The sequence below is a fragment of the Gadus morhua genome, chromosome 19 (genome assembly GCF_902167405.1).
Source record: "Gadus morhua chromosome 19, gadMor3.0, whole genome shotgun sequence".
Taxonomy (NCBI): Eukaryota; Metazoa; Chordata; class Actinopteri; order Gadiformes; family Gadidae; genus Gadus; species Gadus morhua.
The window spans coordinates 18,872,008-18,882,953 of NC_044066.1; the positions used below are offsets into that span (position 1 = coordinate 18,872,008).

The following is a 10,946-nucleotide window of genomic DNA, read 5'->3' on the forward strand; positions in this document are numbered from 1 at the left end:
TTGTGTAGCATCTGCAGTAGCTAGCCATCAGCGCAGTATACGGGGAACGGGTTAGCCTAGCGATTGTTAGTACTTGCACTTCTCTGAACATCGTTACTGTACCGACAGCGATATATTGTTTCACTTCTTACGACAAATGTACTTATTGTAAGTCGCTTATTTTTAGATGTACTTATTGTACTTATTTTTAGCCCGCTAAACGCCCTAAATGTAGACGTTAATGACGACATATCGGTGATAGTGCTGACCTGGGCAGCTGAAGTGTACTGCTCCAGCCGGTTGTCAATCTTGGAGACGACAGGAGAGTGAGGCAGTTTCACCGAGCTAAAAGACACACAGAGTACAGTTAGAGAGAACACGCAGGCTAACGTTCCATGATTATAAAATATAAAACACTTTTAAACTCTTTACACTCCCTCGAGCGACTGTAAGTCTCTAATCCGGCCGGCCTGCTTTGCAGTGCTTGTTTGCCACAATGTTGTTCATGATTACACCTGATGAAGATTGGTTTTCCTAACCGCCATATAGCAGATTGTCTAATCAGGGCGGTGTTTAGCTTAATGGGGGGCTAGCTTAGCTTCGCCCCAACAGGTGGCGGGAGCGACACACTATACAAAAAAGGTATTGTTCCTTCCACACTTAGACACATACTAAAAATACACCAAAACATGCATCAGTTACAGCCCGTAATTAAACTAGGATTTGGCGACTTGAACTGAAACTTGGAAACTGAAAAAGATGGAAAATGGTTTTAGATTGTATTTTTTTTACCTTCTCTGTGCCGACTTGTTGAGGAACTCTGTTCTCTCCTCGATCTGTTGGGAGAGGAATGGGAGGAGGCCAATTTATTAAAGTGCTACAACAACACAACAGCTAGCTTAGCTTCTTGAACTGCCTCCAAACAGCTACAAGGTCAAACACTTTATATGCTGTGGTTTTGTCGCAATTGCAAAAAAAATGAAAGCCTTAAAATATCAATATTCTACCGGTAAAAAACAATATACTGCCAGGGTGACCGAAAAGGATGACATAATGGGACTTTGATGGCAAGATATGAGGGGACTTGGACTAGGATTTCTTCAGTCGTTATTGAAGAGAATCCCTGCTTTCTTCTCAATATGGAAATAAAACCATTTCCTGTTCCTGTTTATTTACGGTTTCTCTTGTTCGTCATCTTCATACAATGCAGCTTTCTATTCAGCTAGATCGCAACACACACACACACACACACACACACACACACACACACACACACACACACACACACACACACACACACACACACACACACACACACACACACACACACACACACAAATGCAAACAAGAGGAACATGCAGGAATATAGAAAGATGAAGCACGCATGCAAGTACAGACACATGAAAGTGCGAAAATTAAATCCCCAATGAGAGAACAAATCCTTTAAAGGCTGTATAGGGTGTGTTCCTTAAACACTTGGCAAAGTAAAATAAATAAATAAATAAAAATCGGGGCCAGAAACGTCCGGTTGTTAGCATTCAGCTACCAACTGTGGGAGTTGCCAGAAATACTCTGGGGCAGGAAATTCCCTATTGTCAGCGGCATTTTGAGGAGCTGTAAACCCTCAGACTGTGGTCACAGTATTTCTCTCGGAGCCTAATCGCCTTTTCCTGTGTGTACGTGACGTTCGTTCGGTCCTTCCCTTTAAGAGAATGCTGGCTTCCCATGCCCCCAAAACCAGCATTGGTTTTGGGGTAACGATTATGTCTTACATTTTTATTTTTTAGAAATCAATAAATAATTTGGAAAAACGTGTGTTTTTCAGAATTGGATTCGTATCGGGTCTTAAAAGTTTAAATGTGTGATGCTTAAAATGACCTGGACATATCGGTTGTTAATGATGGATAATGTTTTCAATAATGTTATCAATAAAACCATATCATATAACTCATATATTCTGTCTATCTATGGTATGTAATGTATTCACAAGCCATGGTAGGAAGCAGATTCTACAACACGACAAATTATGAAATAGTCACACCGTGTTCCATAACTAATAATAATAATAATGCCTTTTATTCAATGCTTCTTAAATACTCGAGACGGCCTAGAGACACATAGATAAAAGTCCTTGAAACTACAGCACTTTATCACCGCAAATAAAGCACACACACACAAACACACACACATGCACACACACACACCACAACCACACAAACAGTTGTACCTACAGTGTAGATGACGAACAAGATGAGGTGTGTCTCAGACATGGGTAGCTTTAGGGTGCAGGGTTATTGATTATGGATGATTTGATTAGCTGATCAACGAAACACACAAATAGCGACAGAATAAAAACAAACAAGAGCTAAGTGCTTGGAAACTATTCTAGTCAAGCCCTGAAGGTCCAAGCCGCACCGAGCAGAGACAGATGGGTATTCTTGCTAACTTTCGCTAAATAAATTGTATCCAGTGGCAAAGAAAAAAAATGAATATTCTTCTGCTCAACACATGGGAGCAAGTTTTCGGTAATGCTGGAAAACATTTATTCACTTTCAACCTAATTATACGTTACGTCGGCGAGAAGCAGCTTTCACTTTAAGTGGGGAGTTTTCCGTGTCGTTTCGGATAACAATTTTTCAGCACATTTGCCTGCGTGCACGTTTGTCTGGTGTGAATTTGTCTTACGCACACACGGACATACACGCACACACACAGACATAAATGAGCGAGCAATGTTGGCCAATCATAGAGGGGTTACGGCGGGGGTTTGAGAGCCACGTATTAATTACACGTTCCTCTGAGTTTCTCCCTCACTCTGAGACACTTTAGATGAATTATTCGCCCTTAATCTCTCTCGATAACATGGCACTCAGAGGAGGAGGAGGAGGAAGAGGAGGAGGAGGAGGAGGTGTGAGGAATAGACATCAGTTCAACCACCTCTTCATCTCTCTCCGTCTCCCTGGAGATGTTTGGAGTGGGCTTTGTCAGTGTAACAGAAACGAGAAGGGCTCTAAATGTGTTGATGACTTTGCCCCCGGACAGAGTTTTCAAAAGCCCTGTGCAGAAGTGAAGAGCGATATTCTAAAGTCATTGTAAAAGGTGCAGATAAGCAACGTAAAAAAACGAAGATATATATATATATATTTTGGCGTGACAGCAAAGCGTTGTTAACAGTTTTAAAAGTTCAATGGTTAAATAGTTATCAGCGATTCTACGCCGAAACATAAACATTCATCTGATCCTTCCTCACGATCCGCTAGCTGCCCGGCCAATAAGCAGGCCGTCAACAAGACACGTCTCCGTAGGCAGCCCTTGCTCCGAGATCGTACACAAAAACAAATGGTACTACCAACCACACAAAACCAAAATAATTAGTATTCCAACCAATCACCGAAAAGGGGTCCGTTTTTTTCCGTTGCGTTCACGATCGTTTTTACTGGATGCACGTAACACGGAAGGGAGGGGCAGCGAGCTGGCTCAGTTTGTTTGGGATCTCGCTTCAAATACCAACTGAAGTGACGTCACCAAACATCGCTGATACAACCTTTAATGTTTCGTAACCCTCTTCTGAGTCTTTAAGGCAAGAGCAGTGTGTTTACAGGTGACGAAAAAAGAAGATGGCAGACTTTGAGGGTCAGACAAACAACAGGATCCAGGTGACCCTGAAAGAGGTGAGAGGTGACCTTGAGGACTGACCTTGAGGGAGGAGCCTCTAGGGCTCACACACTTGAACGCCTTCCCCTCTCCATCCAGCCCCTCCTCCCCCTTCTGTCTCTTCTCGGCGGCCTCTGCTCTTCTTCTCTCGATCTCCTCCTTCATCCTCCTCTTCTCCTCCTGGTCAGACAGACAGACAGAAAGAGAGAGAGAGAGAGAGAGAGAGAGAGAGAGAGAGAGAGAGAGAGAGAGAGAGAGAGAGAGAGAGAGAGGAGAGAGAGACAGAGAGACAGAGAGAGAGAGAGAGAGAGAGAGAGAGAGAGAGAGAAGAGAGAGAGAGAGAGAGAGAGAGAGAGAGAGAGAGAGAGAGAGAGAGAGAGAGAGAGAGAGAGAGAGAGAGAGAGAGAGAGAGAGAGAGAGAGAGAGAGAGATACCCAGCATGGACATCATCAATGGTGACTGGGTTCTTTTTTTTGGCGAGGCAGAATCACAACAATAAGCTTGAGTTTGCCAAGGACGCTTCATTCAAGACAGCTTTGATTCATGGCGTCTGAAAGAAATGCGTAATAGTTTAGGTCTTAACTTTGAGGGAGCAATATATTTCCAGCCAGGTAAGTAGACGTCTATAATAATGGCCTGGCATTTAACATTAAGTATATTAATATAAATAAAATTAATCATAAGGACCTTTATTTCTAAAGACAATGTTGAATGTAAAACATAACATGAATCAAGGGTGAACGAAATGGTAGTTTCAATGAATGATTTTAAACTAAAAGGCTAATAGAATTGGAGATTGTTATAGGCTTTATTGACCTTGATTTTCAACTAACCTAATTATAGGTACGCATCAACCCTGGCAATCGCTTCCTGCGCGCATGTGTACTGTGATCCTGGTCTCCCTGGCATCTGTGTGCATCTGCTCCCTGGCCTGGACGAGTCTACGTGTATCTCCCCAGGACATCTTTTAATTATGAAGGCCTCGTTAACGACCAAGTGGAAGCGGAGCGCGAGAGCCACGCAGAGAGAGGGGTACGGAGGGGCTGGCCAAGACGAGCCCACACAGGATATAACAGACACAGGAGAAGAAGAAGGAGGAGGAGGAGGAGGAGGAGAAGAAGATGAAGGATGAGAAGGAGAAGGAGAAGGAGAAGAAGAAGAAGAAGAAGAAGAAGACGAAGACGACAACGCGACCGCGGCCCATATCACAAAGCAGACACAAACCCGATCAGTGTGTGCGTACGCGTGCAGTTTACGTAAGTGTGTGGAAAAAGGTGCAATTTGAGGCGCAAACAGACTGTCAGCGCGGCAGACAGTTTAGCAGACAGCTCCCAGGAATTATCTCGATGTTCGAGGCGATGTGTACTGATGAAGTCATCACAGTAGGGGGGGGGGGGGGGGGGGGCGGACGTGTTGAGTAATGAGTGGGGAGGGGGGGTGATGACTGGCGAAACACCAGGAAATCACACAACGCCAGACCTTCCAGAGCCCCGCTCGGAGTTTGCCAACATCCCACAGGTGTTTCCCGCTCACCACACAGCGCGCTGATTGGTGGTTTGTTTCACAGGACGCTTCACGGCAGAGGCGGAGTGACGGATCCGAGGAAGAGAGAACGGGAGAAGAGAGCAAGACATCGATAAAGGGCAGAGAGAGAAAAACATAAAGAGAAACGAAGGAGATACACACAAGATAAAGTGAGAGGCAAACGATAGAAAGGGAAACCGAGTGATAAACAGTAGAGGTACAAACGAGAAAGAGAAAGAGAAAAAACACACGATAAAGAGAGATAGAGAGGGAGACAAGGATAAGAGAGAGAAATAACCAATGAGAGAGAGAGATAAACTATAGAGTGAAAGAGAGAAACACATGATAAAGAGAGATAGAGAGTGAGATCAACGATAAGAGAGAGAGAGAGATAAAGAGAATGAGTGAAACACATGATAAAGAGAGATAGAGTGAGATCAACGATAAGAGAGAGAGAGATAAAGGATAAAGAGAAGGAGTGAAACACATGATAAAGAGAGATAGAGAGAGACCAACGATAAGAGAGAGAGAAACACATGATAAAGAGAGATAGAGGGTGAGAGCAACGATAAGAGAGAGAGAGAGATAAAGAGACAGATCACAACGGGGGCGTAACCTACCCCGCGAGTACACCCTCCCTCCTCCCTCCTTCCTTCCTTCCTTCCTCCCCCCTCGCTCACCTCCCCCCTCCCCCCCTCCCTCCCTCTTCCCCCCTCCCCCTCTGACTCACCTCCTCCCTGGCCTTCCGGTCGCCCTCCTCCTGCTTCCTCTGGCGCTCCTCCTCCTCCAGCACCTTCCTCCTCTCCTCCCTCTTGCTCTTCAGCCCCTCCAGCTGGGCGTCCGCCTCCTGCTGCTTCTGCCGCAGCCGCTCGAACTCCTTGCTCTCCGTGTCGTCGCGGCGACGCTTCAACTCCTCCAGCTTCCGCTCCGCGAGGCGGGCGTCGGCGTCCTCGTCCTGGTTGTCGGCGGCAACCGCGGACGCCTCCGGGGAACGGAGGGAGCTGCGGCTGGGGTGTGTGTGTGTGTGTGTGTGTGTGTGTGTGTGTGTGTGTGTGTGTGTGTGTGTGTGTGTGTGTGTGTGTGTGGAGAGAGGAGGAGGAGGAGCACAAATCGGTACAGATAAATGAGACGGACTGGCGATGTATAATGCATGTGACATACTTAGAAGGCTCACGTACACACACACACACACACACACACACACACACACACACACACACACACACACACACACACACACACACACACACACACACACACACACACACACACACATATATCTGTGCACCCACATTAGACCACACAGACATATGCAGTCACAAACAGATGTACAGACCCAGTCACATGCACTGCCCACACACACAGACACACACCAAAACACACATGCACTCAAACATACTTGTACTGACACACACACACACACACACACACACACACACACACACACACACACACACACACACACACACACACACACACACACACACACACACACACACACACACACACACACTGGGAGCGGTAGGTAGAGAGAAAGGCAGTCTTTGGTTCCTTGACCCCTGTTTGGCAGACGCGGGGAGCTAACAGTCAGTGACCCTCGTTTCAGACGACACCCGGAGAAGGCCAGACACTGTGAACACAAGGCATCTGTGTACACACCGTCGTACCGTCGGACGGCTTTTGTACTAGCACGCCGGCGAAAGCCCCGCGACTCGGGCCCACAATCATGTCTTGACTGCGATCAAAGCGGGATCACACACCGTGCAAACAAAAATCAATGGGCGCTGACAACTCCGCCATGCGTGTGTGTGCAGCCGACCGAAGGAGACCGGCTACTCTGGGCACTCTCGGGTTTCAGCCAATCAGTTGTGTTCAGCGTCCGTCCTCCCAGACAGCACAGAGCCAGCCAGACGGGGGGGGGGTTCAGACTGGATATAATAACGGGGCTTCATCGATCAGCTGCATCATTTCAGATGTCTTTTCGGCGGTCTTTGAAACACGGTTTGTTTCTGGTGACAGTAAGGTGTAAGGAGACTTTAAGGTCACCGTACAGGTCTTCACTGAACGGTTCACTAAAAACACATTTTTGTGGAGATTGAATGGATTGGATAATGGAATCGTTTTTATTTTATTATTTTTCGGAATTGAAAAGCAGTGGCGATGCCTTTTATATATCGGAAAATAGCCCACAAATAGTGAAGGATCTTTTTTCCTTAGTCAACCATGGTCTTTGGCAACAAAATGAAGCAGTTGGAGTGCAGAGGCCTTTTTGTGCGATCCATGATTCAGTCTAAAACCCGGCACGGCAGAGAGGAGCAGTTTGGCTTGAGTGTTGTGTTGTTTGTGTGTGTTGCATGGGTCATGATGTAATTTGTTTGACTCTGTGACTCTGTGTGTGTGTGTGTGTGTGTGTGTGTGTGTGTGTGTGTGTGTGTGTGTGTGTGTGTGTGTGTGTGTGTGTGTGTATGCGTGTGGGTGAATGTGTATGTGTGTGTATATGTATGTGCGACTGTGTGTTGGTGTGTGTGTTACCTCGGGATCCTCTCGGGTTTCCTAAATTGCTTGGGAGGAGCTTCCTCGTGAACGCCGCCGTTCTGACTCCCCCTCTCCTCTCTGGCGCCGCCCCTCTCATTCACCTGGAGACACACACACACACACACACACACACACACACACACATTTAGGGTTAGACACACACACCCATCACACATTTAGAGCATTAAGCAGATGCTTTTATCCAAAGCAACTCACACCACACACACACACACGCACACACACGCAGATGCTCACACACACAGCGAGCCAAAAATAAAAAATGTGAACAGGACGCGCTCGACATCACAGCATTCTGAGGAGTGATATTTCCAAGAAAGGGACGGTGGGAGAGGGAGAGGAGGCGAGGAGGAGAGGAAGAGTGGCTAGGACGCACCACACAAAGTGGAACACCAAAAGAACATCCCGTCTCACAGGGTCCACTCCACTGAATCACCACCGGCCAAGGCACACTGAAGGCAGTGGGGGTAAGACACGAGTCCTCCAAACTACTTTAAGTCCACCCTGCTGGCAGACACTAACCCCCACAAAAATATCAACCTAAACTCTTTCATTTTTTTATTAGTAGGTCTACAAACCCACAAATCCATGTGTGAGTGTGAAGACGTAATTAGCTTTGTTAGCGGTCGTCGCGCGGTTAATATTACCATCTTTTATTTTTCCCGCCTTCGGTTGAGAGGAGTGACAGTTCTGTGGAGCGGCGCCCGGGACAGGAGGAAAGTAAATAAAGTAGACCGGGAGACGGGCGGAAAAAGCCGGCCGGTGACGGTGAACGCGGTGCTGTGTGTGACCACTCCGTGAAACGTAGCATTAGACCTTATTAAAAACCCATACCGCGCGGGCGTAGCCGCAACGAAGAAAACCATAGGCTACGGTTACCGCTAGTTAGCGACTGCGCAAGAAACCTACTTTGTGACCACACGGGTTGTCTGGGTAATTTCAATGTCTGGCCCGGTCTCTTTTGACCCCCCACCCCCCCATTTCTTTAATCAGTGTAAGAGTTGGGTGTGAAGAGAGCATGAAATATTGTGCTGTTTAATGGCGTTTTTTTTTCACTTTGATTAATTTTCGGAACGCCAAGCTAATTTTGGCGGGATTCCTGAAAAGGTTTCCAATTATTCCGTAAATTCTGTTAATATCACCCCGATGCCGTCTTTATGACTGCCATAGTGGCAGAGATTGAGGTCTTTACCCTCTAAGAGGTTCTTAAATAGCTCTTAGCTGACGGATGTGCAGCCATTAAGACAAAATTTAAACACATTCCAAGACTGGAAACTGGAACGCTGATCTGCCTCTTTTGTGTACAACATTTATAAATACATATACTATGTGTTATGTTCTACGTCCATTAACTGTGTATAAATACTGTAATACCATAACACTGTATGCAAATATACAATTGCATTTCATCATCCAGTTTGAAACAGGCCTGTATCTTTTCCAATTCATTCAATTGCATCCTTCCCTTTCTACACTCTTCCAAAATCATACCAAAAGGAACATGTTGAGTTAGTTCCTTTGCTTCAAAGATCCACAGTGCAAAGCCCCTACCAGCGAAGCAGCTTATGCGTGGAAGACATTGAAGTTACCCAGTTTGATTGTCAAAAGTGCTCTGTGTATCACACTGTGCTCCACACACCAAACCAGCCTTCTTACCGCCGCCGCAGCGCTCGTGGCGCGCAGTATCTCTGAAACCTCATTATCCTCTTGGTTGCAATCACTCACGCTGTTTTCTAAAGTACTATCTGTGTTGCCTACTTCCTCCACTACCTCTCCCCACGTCTCTGCTTCGCCCAGAGACGGCGAATCAGGAGATCTCCCCTGATTTGAGTTTAAATTTCCACCGACTGCAGAGTGAGTTTCCTCTGTGTTATTTTCCTATGAAAGGGGAGGAGGGGGGGGGGGGGGGGGGGGGGGAGTGGGGACGACAGTAATACATTAACATAATAAGAGTCTCGATAAAAATGATGAGACTGAGATTTATTTTTCTTTGGAAATCACTCAAAAGGGACGTGGAAGGAATCGATGACTGTACCTGATCTGACAATTTAAACTGATCCTGTTCCTCAGTGGAATTCTACGGATCACAAAATAACCCAAAACGGGTTGCGTGTGTCAGATCTAGGGTTTCGCAAGGGAATGCATGTACACTGGGCAGGGCCCGATAGGGCTTTGGCAATAGCATCATGCATTGTTGCGTCATCTTACAGTCATCATGTTATTGTAATGTTGGTCAAAGAAGTGCACAATTTCCTATTAGGGCGGGGAATATTTGAGAAATAAAGAAAAAACACATTTTCAGAGTTTAATTTCTTTGTAAGTATCGAGGTACACAGTTTTCACATCAAAGAAAAGAGACAATTAAATACAAAATGTTAATAAAGTTATAATTTGGCCGTCTGTAATACAACCCTGAACCTGTAGGGCTCTTGTCTCACTGACCTGTTCCCTAATGCTAGACCTCCTGGGCTTCTCCTCCTCCTCCTCCTCCTCCTCCTCCTCCCGTCTCTGCTCCATCTCCTCTTCTCCTCCAAGCTCCACCTCCGCCTCCACCACCTCCTCTTCCTCATACTTCTCCACCTCCTCCTCCTCCTCTTCCTCCCTCCTTCTGCTGCTGCTGCCATACATCACCGGCTTCTGCTGCTCCTCCTCCTCTTCCTCCCCGTCGTCACGGTGACCCCCACGCCAGGAGGGCTGCCCCGCCTCTTCATCGTTCTTCCCCGCTGCGTCGCCTCCCCCAGCGTTGCCGGGGGCGTCCGTCCCGGACCCGGTGCCGTCCAGCTCCCGCTGGCGCTCCAGCGCCTCCATCATGCGCTTCTGCCGACGCTCCTCCCTCTTGGCCATGCGCTCTAGCAGCGCCTGCTCCTCCTCGTCTCCTCCTTCTCCTCCTCCTCCTCCTCCTCCTCCTCCTCCTCCCCCACTGTAGGAGCTGCTCACAGACACCGTCTCCGTCACGCTGAGAGAGAGAGAGATAAGACACACATTAGCATTGACAGCAATGCACTGGTTTGAGCGTGGGTGAGTCCAAGCTAACAAGGTTGTCGGTTTGATCCCCGATGTCTGCAGAACTGAAATGGACTGAACGGTAAATGGACTGAATTTATATTGCGCTTTTTTCTAACCAGTGGCCACCCAAAGCGCTTTACCGTAATTGTTTTAACTTTACTGACATTCACACATTCATACACGCAGTCACACACCGACAGCGGCGTCAGCCGTTGTCGTGTGTCTGCTTG

The 10,946-nt window shown here is 47.0% G+C and overlaps 1 protein-coding gene across 7 annotated transcripts in view; it reads right to left on the reverse strand.

Annotated features, from left to right (window-relative positions):
• cald1a (caldesmon 1a) overlaps nt 1–10,946 on the reverse strand; it is a 58,729-nt gene that overhangs the window by 11,967 nt on the left and 35,816 nt on the right. For 4 of the 7 annotated variants that reach the window (XR_003974014.1, XM_030342035.1, XM_030342037.1 and 1 more), the window contains 8 exons: nt 10,153–10,666; nt 9,746–9,787; nt 9,367–9,588; nt 7,690–7,793; nt 5,888–6,164; nt 3,676–3,813; nt 772–815; nt 249–324 (listed from right to left, as the gene is read on the reverse strand). Coding sequence is in view for 6 of the 7 variants with exons in the window: in XM_030342035.1 (XP_030197895.1) it covers nt 249–324; nt 772–815; nt 3,676–3,813; nt 5,888–6,164; nt 7,690–7,793; nt 9,367–9,588; nt 9,746–9,787; nt 10,153–10,666 (1,417 nt within the window). In the remaining variant the exon portion in view is untranslated. The remainder of the gene's footprint in view (nt 1–248; nt 325–771; nt 816–3,675; nt 3,814–5,887; nt 6,165–7,689; nt 7,794–9,366; nt 9,589–9,745; nt 9,788–10,152; nt 10,667–10,946) is intronic. The other 3 variants (XM_030342038.1, XM_030342039.1, XM_030342040.1) reach the window with 3 other exon arrangements.